Source organism: Culex pipiens, chromosome 2, assembly GCF_016801865.2.
Source record: "Culex pipiens pallens isolate TS chromosome 2, TS_CPP_V2, whole genome shotgun sequence".
NCBI classification, from domain to species: domain Eukaryota; kingdom Metazoa; phylum Arthropoda; class Insecta; order Diptera; family Culicidae; genus Culex; species Culex pipiens.
In genome coordinates, this window is record NC_068938.1 from 167,689,706 (window position 1) to 167,705,344 (window position 15,639).

A 15,639-nucleotide genomic window follows, 5' to 3' on the forward strand; every position below is an offset into this window, starting at 1 on the left:
AAATCTTGAAGTATTTGTAATTTTAGTTGAAAATTGATTGGGGGGAATAACGATCTTGAAAATTGGCCAAAGTAGGAATAGATCAACAAAGGTTGAGAACCACCGGATTCAAAGAATATTTTTACCCAGAATTCAATGATCTTGTATTCATTTTTTTAATGTAAGAAATTTTTGTTCAGAAGCTTGTCAATAATTTTAAATTGCCTAAAATAATAATAATTGGAATCTAAGGAAGGAGAGAATTAGTTTGAAACAAATTTTTAATCACGTCGACTCTCTGGTTGTTAATATTCACTACCTCAATAATTTTTCATCTATCGTTGGTTTCTTCTACCCTTCTGAACTTTACAGTTCGTTTATCATCTTTCCTTGATGTATATAAACTATCACTATTTAAATTTTGAATATTTTGATATGGAATGAATCTGGCGACATTGGGCTGGCTTATGAAGAGAGTTTATTTACCATTGTCGACGGCATCCAATGCATTCATTGGTTCTAATGTGTGAACCATGTTACATTTTACCTTTTCTCGTAATGAATAAAATCAATAATCAAATATTTAACCCCCTAACTAGTTCATTAGTCCCCCAGAACCGATCTAATTTTCCAGCGTCAAAACAGTAATTCCCATTCCAGCACGCTTCATAACCGAAATTTCCCACACCTCCAAGCGTGAACTACTGAATAATTAATCGCCCTCTGACCAAAACCAAATCAACCTTCAACCAAGTTCCATAATTATTAATCAACGTCCAACCACGAGGCACTCGACGGCACATTTTAGAGTGTTTGACCAACAGGTTCTGCCCCCGTTAAAACCTTATTAACGGCAACGTCACCCTTCCGTTCTGTCAAACAATTGGCCTCCCTCGGCGGGAGTGGATGAAAATGTCATCCAAGATCAAAAGCATGTGATAATCCACGTCACAATCCGCGTCATCGACCTGTGGATCGAAGCCATTTCTGCCAGGAAGCATGAAAAGTGCGCATGATTGGTGTAATTCGTGGTGGCACCAAGTTTTGTTTGACCCACGGAACTTCGAGCTCAGTTGCCCGCGAAGGATCGACCCATTAGGACGTTCCTAGAAAAAGTTCCTCTCGGTCTCATTAGCCCTCAAAAGTTGTTCAAATGTCTAACGGTAACGAAACGCAGCCTGGTGGATGTAGTGTTGTAGTGAATGTGCTCTGTTACTTTGTTGGAGTAGCCAACCGCTGAAAGCTTTCCTTGTGCTACTTACAAGAACAAAATAATCAACCGTTTTCTCGGATTATAACTAACGTGTTGATCTATTTGATTTGGCGGACGACGATATGGGATGTGGACCTTCCAACGCAGCAGCTGTGCCCGCGGTGGACGGTGATGACTCCCCAACGGTTTCCGAGACGTCCAAGGCGACCTATCGTACGTGCTTTAGTTGGTGAAAATTAGTTACCAAAAGTTGGATATAATTTGGCTACATGGATTAAAGAATTTTAAGGTTTTGAAAATAACACTACGATAATATTTCGACTTCTTCTCTTCAAACAATAATTCTGCAATCCCAGCACATAGTAGTGTATTGATCACTTCAACCTATCGGATAACATCGCTTCCCATCGTGCAGGTTGACTGTAAATACTTTGAACTGCCATTAAAACCAGCAAAAATATATGTAGTCGACCCCTCCCATTGAACACACTGTACATAAAAAGTACAATTTATTTGAATTCCCGCTCTTCAATTCAATTCAATTCATATCAATTCAATGAATTCTAATTAGTTCTGAAGTTATCGTTTCTCTTTTCATTCCCGTTTAGCCGTAGTTGCAATTTCTGAAACTAAAAAACTTATGCTATTCTACTGCCGAAAATGTAAAACACCGAAAACAATATATTTTCCATCATTTTTAAGTATTTTTCAATCTGTTACGGCAAAATATATTTTTATTTTTAGAGGGTTTTATTTGATTTAAAATATAAATATAAACAATTTTTTTTAAGTTTATAATCGATAGTGCATGTTATTTCTATGAATCCTTTGTGAGAAGAAAAACCAAAACTTCGACTTAAAGTGTATTTGGCGGGAATGGATTTATAGAAAGGAAAAGTTCAAGAGCAAAACTGAATCTGAGAATTACAGCTTTGAAAAGAAAAAATAGTGAATCAGCATTTATTATGGAACTACACCCAGAACTGGGCATCGGCATACGAGAGGATAAAGAGCACGATTCGGTAGTAAAATGGTACTGTGTGCGGACGGAGAGGATAAATCCCGAAATTACCGAGAGTACTTTATTCATGGTTCATTTTACAAAAAAGTTCATCTATCAAAAAAAAAGTACCGGTACCGAGACTCGAACCCAAGACCTTCGGCATATTGAACCGTGCCTTTGCCGTATGGGCCACCATGGTTCGGTGACTAAGTGGCGGTCGTTTGTCCATATAAGCCACTCATAGGATGAACTGTTCCAATGAATGAATGAACATGCGAGAGGACTATACTCTCGCAATATAGCACTTTCCTCACGTTTCTTTTCGTGAGGACTATCCCCTCGTTCTTTAACTTTGGGTGTATTTTAACAAATCGTTTTACAAATTATACGTCGAAGTGTTAGCTATAGTAATAGAATGAACGTCGTTAACAGATTACTAAAATTATTTTTTCTAAAACTTCGATAAATTTTCAAAAAACCGGAGAAAATAATTTTTCTCTTTATGTTTTCAAAATTTTTGTTTACTTTAAATCTAGTTAAATGTTTAAATCAATTTGTATTACAATGATTTTCGGACATTTAAGACGATTATTATTTTTTAACTTTGTGTGTACTTTTTCTATGACCCAAGAAGTCATTTTGCATCATTATTTCATCCATACAAGTTTTAATCAATTTAGGCAGCTGTCGATACAAAAAGGTTATTAAAATACTTAAAATATGGGTCATTCCTTCCCAAGTGACCACGCGTCCAACATCGACCTTCACCAAATCTGCTCATATTTGGCATGGGAGTTGTTTTTGCAACAAAAACAAAGAATCCCAAGTTTGGTGACATTTGGTCCACCTCCGCGCCCGTGGCACCCCCCTCTTTTTCTGAGATTATTGAAAAACCTCATTTTAAAAATGCATTTTGCTAAGAGAAAAGTTTACTAAAAGTGAACTTTTGGGTATGCATATTTAAAGATTTTTTGACGTAGAATCGAATGGCGTTTCTTGAGATATCACATTTTTAAGTTGGAAAGCTCTGTATTGCATAGCAAATGTTTTACTTAACCATCAATTTTCAACAGTACATTGCGTGAGAGCAAAGTTGGCCTTGAAATTTGAATTTCAAGTGAATGTCCCAAAGTTTAATTTATGTATGTATGTATTGTATGTATGTATGTATTTATGTATGTATGTATTGTATATATGCATTTGAACCCCCGTTTTGGCAGGACTTGGCGTGGTTCACGGATACAAGAAAATGATTAAATGTTTAATTTCGAGCGCATCAACAGGAATTTTCTAGTTTCACTTTTTGTTAACTTTTCTCTTAGCAAAATGCATTTTTAAAATGAGTTTTTTTCAAAAAACTCAGAAAAAGAGGGGGGTGCCACGGGCGCGGGGGTGGACCAAATGTCACCAAACTTGGGATTCTTTGTTTTTGGGGCAAAAACAACCCCCATGCCAAATATGAGCAGATTTGGTGAAGGTCGATGTTGGACGCGTGGTCACTTGGGAAGGAATGACCCATATGTATCCTGACAACGGTTTTTCTAATCGATTTGGTGTATTCGGCAAAGTTGTAGGTACTGCTTAGGACTTTTCTGAAAATCAGGTATATTTTTTGTAAAATTAACTATATTTTATTCGAATTTTCTCACAAAAACCATTTTTGGTTATACTTGGAATGAAAGAAAAGGCCATCTTTTTATCCCAATGTGGTGAAAATATATTTGCCAGTATTGTCAATTTAAAAAAAAATTAAAACACAGTGGTAAATTTTTGTAATTGTGCATTAGGGTTAGTTTATGTGCTAAGTTATCGTCACATACAAATGCAACGCTATTTTGGTGATGTTAAGATAAACTCGTTTTTCTAGTATGATAAAAAGTTCTTTTAGAGATGGTCAAGCATGGTCATGACTCCTACAGGTAAAAAAGTCACATTGAAAACTTGTATGAACGTACTCATGATGCATACTGCTTTTTTTTGGTCATAGGAAAATTACACACATAGTTTTAACCAAATCAATAAATACTAAATATTAAATAAAAAAAGCTCTTTCTGGAAGGAGTTGATCGTTATTATTTTGACAATTTGTCAAACTGTTCATTTTGGTGGTTTTAATTTAGTCATCTGCTATGAACGTATTTTTGATTCTTGACAGATTTAACGGTACACAACAACCAGAGCATTTGCACCAAGATTTTTGTTACGCACATTTTGGTATCTTCAAAATTACAGGAACTATTGATATAATCATTCATTCATCCCCGAAAGTAATGTCTACAAAATAATTTACAACAAAGTTTGATTATTTTAGCAATCAGATTTTTGCAGGATTGCGTCCGTAAGCTTAACAATTTGAAATAATAAGACAACAACTTTCTTGGCTGCTGTGCAAAACAAAATATTTGTTTTAATTTATACAAAACCTAGTTCGTTAAATTCTAGGTGTCATAAGCATGAGAAAAAATTAAAGAAAAAACCCAAAGTACAGCCCTCTCCCCTTTACAAAAAAGCCCTCATAATAAGGGGGCGAAAACAATATTTTTTTTTTAACTTCGGAACATTTATGTTAATAGAAGTGCAATAAACTGAAATCAATTTTAAATGCACTGTTTAAAAATATTTTTAATATTGTTAAACAATAAATGGACAGTACTGCAATTTTTTCTTCAAAAAATGGAAACTAATAGTTTTAATACAACTGAGCTGGTATGTAACGAATTTTACAAAATTCTTCAATAATGATAATGTTAATTTCATGGCTAACAACTTCAATCTCTACTTTTTTTTATTCATAATTATTTCAAAAATATTTGCTACGGCCTGCATAAGGCTGTTGCACACAATTTTCAAAGTTCTCCTTTTTTTCAAAATAATGAATCATCATGATTAGTTGTAACCAAGAACTAAATATTTTATTTAATGTTCAAAAGCATTTGATTTGACAAAATGTTATACGGTAATTCTCCGCCAACTCACACAGCAGTTGCCCCGACCCCTCTTCGATTTGCGTGAAATTTTGTTCTAAGGAGTTACTTTTGTCCCTGGGTAATTCTCCGCCAACTCACACAGCAGTTGCCCCGACCCCTCTTCGATTTGCGTGAAACTTTGTCCTAAGGGGTAACTTTTGTCCCTGATCACGAATCCGAGGTCCGTTTTTTGATATCTCGTGACGGAGGGGCGGTACGACCCCTTTCATTTTTGAACATGCGAAAAAAGAGGTGTTTTTCAATAATTTGCAGCCTAAAACGGTGATGAGATAGAAATTTGGTGTCAAAGGGACTTTTATGTAAAATTAGACGCCCGATTTGATGGCGTACTCAGAATTCCGAAAAAACGTATTTTTCATCGAAAAAAACACTAAAAAAGTTTTAAAAATCCTCCCATTTTCCGTTACTCGACTGTAAAAAATTTTGGAACATGTCATTTTATGGGAAATTTAATGTACTTTTCGAATCTACATTGTCCCAGAAGGGTCATTTTTTCATTTAGAACAAAATTTTTCATTTTAAAATTTCGTGTTTTTTCTAACTTTGCAGGGTTATTTTTTAGAGTGTTTTAATGTTCTACAAAGTTGTAGAGCAGACAATTACAAAAATTTTGATATATAGACATAAGGGGTTTGCTTATAAACATCACAAGTTATCGCGATTTTACGAAAAAAAGTTTTGAAAAAGTTGGTCGTCATCGATCATGGCCGTTCATGGTCACCCGCGACAGACACGGACGACGAAACAAAGAGAAACGCAAAAAGTAACTTTTTCAAAACTTTTTTTCGTAAAATCGCGATAACTTGTGATGTTTATAAGCAAACCCCTTATGTCTATATATCAAAATTTTTGTAATTGTCTGCTCTACAACTTTGTAGAACATTAAAACACTCTAAAAAATAACCCTGCAAAGTTAGAAAAAACACGAAATTTTAAAATGAAAAATTTTGTTCTAAATGAAAAAATGACCCTTCTGGGACAATGTAGATTCGAAAAGTACATTAAATTTCCCATAAAATGACATGTTCCAAAATTTTTTACAGTCGAGTAACGGAAAATGGGAGGATTTTTAAAACTTTTTTAGTGTTTTTTTCGATGAAAAATACGTTTTTTCGGAATTCTGAGTACGCCATCAAATCGGGCGTCTAATTTTACATAAAAGTCCCTTTGACACCAAATTTCTATCTCATCACCGTTTCAGGCTGCAAATTATTGAAAAACACCTCTTTTTTCGCATGTTCAAAAATGGAAGGGGTCGTACCGCCCCTCCGTCACGAGATATCAAAAAACGGACCTCGGATTCGTGATCAGGGACAAAAGTTACCCCTTAGGACAAAGTTTCACGCAAATCGAAGAGGGGTCGGGGCAACTTTTCCCGATTTCGTGTGAGTTGGTAGAGAATTACCCCCCTAATCACGAATCATAGTCCGTTTTTTTTTTTTATATTTGGGTACGACCCCTTCCATTTTTTAACATGCGAAAAAATAAGTGTTTTTCAATAATGTGCAGCCTGAAACAATGATGAGATAGAAATCTGGTGTCAAAGGGACTTTTATGTAAAATTAAACGCCTGATTTGATGGCGTACTCAGAATTCCGTTCTACAACTTTGTAGAACATTGTTACACTCTAGAAAATAACCCGGCAAAGTTAGAAAAAATACGAAATTTTTAAATAAAAAATCGATTTAAATGAAAAAACGTTACTTAATCCACCCTTAGGTGGTTGGCGCCTTCCTCAGATTTAAAGGGTGCTATCCAAAAGGCAAAAAGTGCGTAAATAAAACTTAAGTGCTTATATCTCTTGATAGGGTTGTCAGATCTTCAATGTTTTGGACGCGTTGGAAAGCTCGCATGAGAGATCCGGACAACGTTTTCATCAACATATCTGAGATCCAAAATGCGTATAAATAACACTTAAGTGCTTATAACTTTTGATAGATTTGTCAGATTTTCAAAATCTTAGATGCGTTGGAAAGGTCTTTTAAATACCTTTCTGAAAATGTATAGCATGACGGGTTTTCTTACAAAAACCACCCTTTTTACCATCTTCCGGACTTTTGTTAAAATCGTTTTTTTAGCATAACTTTTGAAGTACTTAACTGAACTGCGTAATTTTTAATAGCGACTTATGGGACCCCAAGACGGATCGAATGACGCCAAAACGGACAAAATCGGTTCAGCCAATGTCGAGATAATCGAGTGACAATTTTTTTTATCAACATCCCACCACACACACAGACATTTGCTCAGAATTTGATTCTGAGTCGATAGGTATACATGAAGGTGGATCTTAGAGGTCTTATTGAGAAGTTCATTTTTCGAGTGATTTTATAGCCTTTCCTCAGTAACGTTAGGAAGGCAAAAAGACCCTTCTGGGTCAATGTAAATTCGAAAAGTACATTAAATTTCCCTTAAAATGACATGTTCCAAAAATATGTACAGTTGGGTAACTGAAAATTGCAGAGTTTTACGTTTTTTTCAAAATTCTGAGTACGCTATCAAATCGGGCGTCTAATTTTACATAAAAGTCCCTTTGACACCAGATTTCTATCTCATCACCGTTTCAGGCTGCAAATTATTGAAAACACATCTTTTCTCGCATGTTCAAAAATGAAAGGGCTTGTACCGCCCCTCCATCACGAGATATAAAAAAAAAACGGACTTCGGATTCGTGATCAGGGACAAAGTTTTACGCAAATTGAAGAGGTGTCGGGGCAACTTTTCCCGATTTCGTGTGAGTTATATACTTCTAGATATGTTTTCTGAACTCGTTAGTTGAAAAGCTTTTTTAGTTTGGATCGGTAACTCATCGGATTTTATTGTTGAATTTACGTTTTTTATGTTATTCAACCTCAACTTATTTTAACACACAGTAGCAAATTAAATGTTAAAGATATCTAAGTATAGACGAAAACATTATTTTCGAAAAAAGGCTTTTGCGGTGCTGTACGTCACAATTTCACAAAAGTTCAAAAAGCGAGCCAAAACCTGATAAATATGAATATCAACGCAGGAAATTGCCTTTCAATAAGTTTTCAGTTGATTACACTACTCGACAAAACAAAACTTGTGTCAAGGGATTGACGATATCTCATCGGTTCCTCAGAGAAAAGGCATCCCCGAATCCGATGCAATCGACAGAATTTGATTTTATGTCCACGCGGACTGACGAGAAGCTGGTAAATTTTTTAACATAAAAAAATCGAACAATTTAAAAAAAACTTGCGTCTCCTCCCAACTATATGAGCCATCTACAAAAATATGGAGGCGCCTGGTGCATAGCCATTTCCTTTAAGCACAACGGAAACAACCAATACAAATGTATAAAAAAGTTGTCAAGTTCGGGGGGTACACAGCTAGCATTTTTTGTACGATTATAAAAATAAATATTAAAAGTTTAAAATTAAAATATTTGAAAAACATTTTTTTTAAATATATTTGTTTACTAAAATTTTATGTTTCTCAAAGGTCTATGGGTACTTCGGGATGTCCATGGTAATCCAAGGACTCCCTAGAGTTAAGATCTATGAGTCTACCGCCGTAACAAGCAAGAGGTCGTCGGATTTTGACCCCGGATTATGTGCGTATAGCATCAGTGGATATGGTAGACTACTATATGAATGTAATGGGATGTACATGGTCATCCAAGGACTCCCTGGAGTTAAGATCTACGAGTCTACCGCCGTAACAAGCAAGAGGTCGTCGGATTTTGACCCCGGATCATGTGCGTATAGCACCAGTGGATATGGTAGACTACTATATGAATGTAATGGGATGTCCATGGTCATCCAAGGACTCCCTGGAGTTAAGATCTATGAGTCTACCGCCGTAACAAGCAAGAGGTCGTCGGATTTTGACCCCGGATCATGTGCGTATAGCATCAGTGGATATGGTAGACTACTATATGAATGTAATGGGATGTACATGGTCATCCAAGGACTCCCTGGAGTTAAGATCTACGAGTCTACCGCCGTAACAAGCAAGAGGTCGTCGGATTTTGACCCCGGATCATGTGAGTATAGCATCAGTGGATATGGTAGACTACTATATGAATGTAATGGGATGTACATGGTCATCCAAGGACTCCCTGGAGTTAAGATCTACGAGTCTACTGCCGTAACAAGCAAGAGGTCGTCGGATTTTGACCCCGGATCATGTGAGTATAGCATCAGTGGATATGGTAGACTACTATATGAATGTAATGGGATGTCCATGGTCATCCAAGGACTCCCTGGAGTTAAGATCTATGAGTCTACCGCCGTAACAAGCAAGAGGTCGTCGGATTTTGACCCCGGATCATGTGCGTATAGCATCAGTGGATATGGTAGACTACTATATGAATGTAATGGGATGTACAAGGTCATCCAAGGACTCCCTGGAGTTAAGATCTATGAGTCTACCGCCGTAACAAGCAAGAGGTCGTCGGATTTTGACCCCGGATCATGTGCGTATAGCATCAGTGGATATGGTAGACTACTATATGAATGTAATGGGATGTACATGGTCATCCAAGGACTCCCTGGAGTTAAGATCTATGAGTCTACCGCCGTAACAAGCAAGAGGTCGTCGGATTTTGACCCCGGATCATGTGCGTATAGCATCAGTGGATATGGTAGACTACTATATGAATGTAATGGGATGTCCATGGTCATCCAAGGACTCCCTGGAGTTAAGATCTACGAGTCTACCGCCGTAACAAGCAAGAGGTCGTCGGATTTTGACCCCGGATCATGTGAGTATAGCATCAGTGGATATGGTAGACTACTATATGAATGTAATGGGATGTACATGGTCATCCAAGGACTCCCTGGAGTTAAGATCTACGAGTCTACTGCCGTAACAAGCAAGAGGTCGTCGGATTTTGACCCCGGATCATGTGAGTATAGCATCAGTGGATATGGTAGACTACTATATGAATGTAATGGGATGTCCATGGTCATCCAAGGACTCCCTGGAGTTAAGATCTATGAGTCTACCGCCGTAACAAGCAAGAGGTCGTCGGATTTTGACCCCGGATCATGTGCGTATAGCATCAGTGGATATGGTAGACTACTATATGAATGTAATGGGATGTACATGGTCATCCAAGGACTCCCTGGAGTTAAGATCTATGAGTCTACCGCCGTAACAAGCAAGAGGTCGTCGGATTTTGACCCCGGATCATGTGCGTATAGCATCAGTGGATATGGTAGACTACTATATGAATGTAATGGGATGTACATGGTCATCCAAGGACTCCCTGGAGTTAAGATCTACGAGTCTACCGCCGTAACAAGCAAGAGGTCGTCGGATTTTGACCCCGGATCATGTGCGTATAGCATCAGTGGATATGGTAGACTACTATATGAATGTAATGGGATGTCCATGGTCATCCAAGGACTCCCTGGAGTTAAGATCTATGAGTCTACCGCCGTAACAAGCAAGAGGTCGTCGGATTTTGACCCCGGATCATGTGCGTATAGCATCAGTGGATATGGTAGACTACTATATGAATGTAATGGGATGTACATGGTCATCCAAGGACTCCCTGGAGTTAAGATCTATGAGTCTACCGCCGTAACAAGCAAGAGGTCGTCGGATTTTGACCCCGGATCATGTGCGTATAGCATCAGTGGATATGGTAGACTACTATATGAATGTAATGGGATGTACAAGGTCATCCAAGGACTCCCTGGAGTTAAGATCTATGAGTCTACCGCCGTAACAAGCAAGAGGTCGTCGGATTTTGACCCCGGATCATGTGCGTATAGCATCAGTGGATATGGTAGACTACTATATGAATGTAATGGGATGTACATGGTCATCCAAGGACTCCCTGGAGTTAAGATCTATGAGTCTACCGCCGTAACAAGCAAGAGGTCGTCGGATTTTGACCCCGGATCATGTGCGTATAGCATCAGTGGATATGGTAGACTACTATATGAATGTAATGGGATGTACATGGTCATCCAAGGACTCCCTGGAGTTAAGATCTACGAGTCTACCGCCGTAACAAGCAAGAGGTCGTCGGATTTTGACCCCGGATCATGTGAGTATAGCATCAGTGGATATGGTAGACTACTATATGAATGTAATGGGATGTACATGGTCATCCAAGGACTCCCTGGAGTTAAGATCTACGAGTCTACTGCCGTAACAAGCAAGAGGTCGTCGGATTTTGACCCCGGATCATGTGAGTATAGCATCAGTGGATATGGTAGACTACTATATGAATGTAATGGGATGTCCATGGTCATCCAAGGACTCCCTGGAGTTAAGATCTATGAGTCTACCGCCGTAACAAGCAAGAGGTCGTCGGATTTTGACCCCGGATCATGTGCGTATAGCATCAGTGGATATGGTAGACTACTATATGAATGTAATGGGATGTACATGGTCATCCAAGGACTCCCTGGAGTTAAGATCTATGAGTCTACCGCCGTAACAAGCAAGAGGTCGTCGGATTTTGACCCCGGATCATGTGCGTATAGCATCAGTGGATATGGTAGACTACTATATGAATGTAATGGGATGTACATGGTCATCCAAGGACTCCCTGGAGTTAAGATCTACGAGTCTACCGCCGTAACAAGCAAGAGGTCGTCGGATTTTGACCCCGGATCATGTGCGTATAGCATCAGTGGATATGGTAGACTACTATATGAATGTAATGGGATGTACATGGTCATCCAAGGACTCCCTGGAGTTAAGATCTACGAGTCTACCGCCGTAACAAGCAAGAGGTCGTCGGATTTTGACCCCGGATCATGTGCGTATAGCATCAGTGGATATGGTAGACTACTATATGAATGTAATGGGATGTACAAGGTCATCCAAGGACTCCCTGGAGTTAAGATCTATGAGTCTACCGCCGTAACAAGCAAGAGGTCGTCGGATTTTGACCCCGGGTCATGTGCGTATAGCACCAGTGGATATGGTAGACTACTATATGAATGTAATGGGATGTACATGGTCATCCAAGGACTCCCTGGAGTTAAGATCTACGAGTCTACTGCCGTAACAAGCAAGAGGTCGTCGGATTTTGACCCCGGATCATGTGAGTATAGCATCAGTGGATATGGTAGACTACTATATGAATGTAATGGGATGTACATGGTCATCCAAGGACTCCCTGGAGTTAAGATCTACGAGTCTACCGCCGTAACAAGCAAGAGGTCGTCGGATTTTGACCCCGGATCATGTGAGTATAGCATCAGTGGATATGGTAGACTACTATATGAATGTAATGGGATGTCCATGGTCATCCAAGGACTCCCTGGAGTTAAGATCTATGAGTCTACCGCCGTAACAAGCAAGAGGTCGTCGGATTTTGACCCCGGATCATGTGCGTATAGCATCAGTGGATATGGTAGACTACTATATGAATGTAATGGGATGTCCATGGTCATCCAAGGACTCCCTGGAGTTAAGATCTACGAGTCTACCGCCGTAACAAGCAAGAGGTCGTCGGATTTTGACCCCGGATCATGTGCGTATAGCATCAGTGGATATGGTAGACTACTATATGAATGTAATGGGATGTACATGGTCATCCAAGGACTCCCTGGAGTTAAGATCTACGAGTCTACTGCCGTAACAAGCAAGAGGTCGTCGGATTTTGACCCCGGATCATGTGAGTATAGCATCAGTGGATATGGTAGACTACTATATGAATGTAATGGGATGTCCATGGTCATCCAAGGACTCCCTGGAGTTAAGATCTATGAGTCTACCGCCGTAACAAGCAAGAGGTCGTCGGATTTTGACCCCGGATCATGTGCGTATAGCATCAGTGGATATGGTAGACTACTATATGAATGTAATGGGATGTCCATGGTCATCCAAGGACTCCCTGGAGTTAAGATCTACGAGTCTACCGCCGTAACAAGCAAGAGGTCGTCGGATTTTGACCCCGGATCATGTGAGTATAGCATCAGTGGATATGGTAGACTACTATATGAATGTAATGGGATGTACATGGTCATCCAAGGACTCCCTGGAGTTAAGATCTACGAGTCTACTGCCGTAACAAGCAAGAGGTCGTCGGATTTTGACCCCGGATCATGTGAGTATAGCATCAGTGGATATGGTAGACTACTATATGAATGTAATGGGATGTCCATGGTCATCCAAGGACTCCCTGGAGTTAAGATCTATGAGTCTACCGCCGTAACAAGCAAGAGGTCGTCGGATTTTGACCCCGGATCATGTGCGTATAGCATCAGTGGATATGGTAGACTACTATATGAATGTAATGGGATGTACATGGTCATCCAAGGACTCCCTGGAGTTAAGATCTATGAGTCTACCGCCGTAACAAGCAAGAGGTCGTCGGATTTTGACCCCGGATCATGTGCGTATAGCATCAGTGGATATGGTAGACTACTATATGAATGTAATGGGATGTACATGGTCATCCAAGGACTCCCTGGAGTTAAGATCTACGAGTCTACCGCCGTAACAAGCAAGAGGTCGTCGGATTTTGACCCCGGATCATGTGCGTATAGCATCAGTGGATATGGTAGACTACTATATGAATGTAATGGGATGTCCATGGTCATCCAAGGACTCCCTGGAGTTAAGATCTATGAGTCTACCGCCGTAACAAGCAAGAGGTCGTCGGATTTTGACCCCGGATCATGTGCGTATAGCATCAGTGGATATGGTAGACTACTATATGAATGTAATGGGATGTACATGGTCATCCAAGGACTCCCTGGAGTTAAGATCTATGAGTCTACCGCCGTAACAAGCAAGAGGTCGTCGGATTTTGACCCCGGATCATGTGCGTATAGCATCAGTGGATATGGTAGACTACTATATGAATGTAATGGGATGTACAAGGTCATCCAAGGACTCCCTGGAGTTAAGATCTATGAGTCTACCGCCGTAACAAGCAAGAGGTCGTCGGATTTTGACCCCGGATCATGTGCGTATAGCATCAGTGGATATGGTAGACTACTATATGAATGTAATGGGATGTACATGGTCATCCAAGGACTCCCTGGAGTTAAGATCTATGAGTCTACCGCCGTAACAAGCAAGAGGTCGTCGGATTTTGACCCCGGATCATGTGCGTATAGCATCAGTGGATATGGTAGACTACTATATGAATGTAATGGGATGTACATGGTCATCCAAGGACTCCCTGGAGTTAAGATCTACGAGTCTACCGCCGTAACAAGCAAGAGGTCGTCGGATTTTGACCCCGGATCATGTGAGTATAGCATCAGTGGATATGGTAGACTACTATATGAATGTAATGGGATGTACATGGTCATCCAAGGACTCCCTGGAGTTAAGATCTACGAGTCTACTGCCGTAACAAGCAAGAGGTCGTCGGATTTTGACCCCGGATCATGTGAGTATAGCATCAGTGGATATGGTAGACTACTATATGAATGTAATGGGATGTCCATGGTCATCCAAGGACTCCCTGGAGTTAAGATCTATGAGTCTACCGCCGTAACAAGCAAGAGGTCGTCGGATTTTGACCCCGGATCATGTGCGTATAGCATCAGTGGATATGGTAGACTACTATATGAATGTAATGGGATGTACATGGTCATCCAAGGACTCCCTGGAGTTAAGATCTATGAGTCTACCGCCGTAACAAGCAAGAGGTCGTCGGATTTTGACCCCGGATCATGTGCGTATAGCATCAGTGGATATGGTAGACTACTATATGAATGTAATGGGATGTACATGGTCATCCAAGGACTCCCTGGAGTTAAGATCTACGAGTCTACCGCCGTAACAAGCAAGAGGTCGTCGGATTTTGACCCCGGATCATGTGCGTATAGCATCAGTGGATATGGTAGACTACTATATGAATGTAATGGGATGTACATGGTCATCCAAGGACTCCCTGGAGTTAAGATCTACGAGTCTACCGCCGTAACAAGCAAGAGGTCGTCGGATTTTGACCCCGGATCATGTGCGTATAGCATCAGTGGATATGGTAGACTACTATATGAATGTAATGGGATGTACAAGGTCATCCAAGGACTCCCTGGAGTTAAGATCTATGAGTCTACCGCCGTAACAAGCAAGAGGTCGTCGGATTTTGACCCCGGGTCATGTGCGTATAGCACCAGTGGATATGGTAGACTACTATATGAATGTAATGGGATGTACATGGTCATCCAAGGACTCCCTGGAGTTAAGATCTACGAGTCTACTGCCGTAACAAGCAAGAGGTCGTCGGATTTTGACCCCGGATCATGTGAGTATAGCATCAGTGGATATGGTAGACTACTATATGAATGTAATGGGATGTACATGGTCATCCAAGGACTCCCTGGAGTTAAGATCTACGAGTCTACCGCCGTAACAAGCAAGAGGTCGTCGGATTTTGACCCCGGATCATGTGAGTATAGCATCAGTGGATATGGTAGACTACTATATGAATGTAATGGGATGTCCATGGTCATCCAAGGACTCCCTGGAGTTAAGATCTATGAGTCTACCGCCGTAA

At 39.9% G+C, this 15,639-nt stretch overlaps 1 protein-coding gene across 4 annotated transcripts in view; it reads left to right on the forward strand.

Moving 5' to 3' along the window:
• Positions 1-338: 338 nt before the first annotated feature.
• Positions 339-15,639, forward strand: part of LOC120427042 (uncharacterized) — a 63,702-nt gene continuing 48,401 nt past the window's right edge. The window contains exons 1-3 of one of the 4 annotated variants that reach the window (XM_052707918.1): positions 339-1,142; positions 1,343-1,405; positions 1,549-1,614. In XM_052707918.1, coding sequence (XP_052563878.1) covers positions 1,133-1,142; positions 1,343-1,405; positions 1,549-1,614 — 139 coding nt within the window. In that variant the 5' untranslated portion in view covers positions 339-1,132. Of the gene's footprint in view, positions 1,406-1,548; positions 1,615-15,639 lie in introns of all 4 variants that reach the window. The other 3 variants (XM_052707917.1, XM_052707920.1, XM_052707919.1) reach the window with 3 other exon arrangements.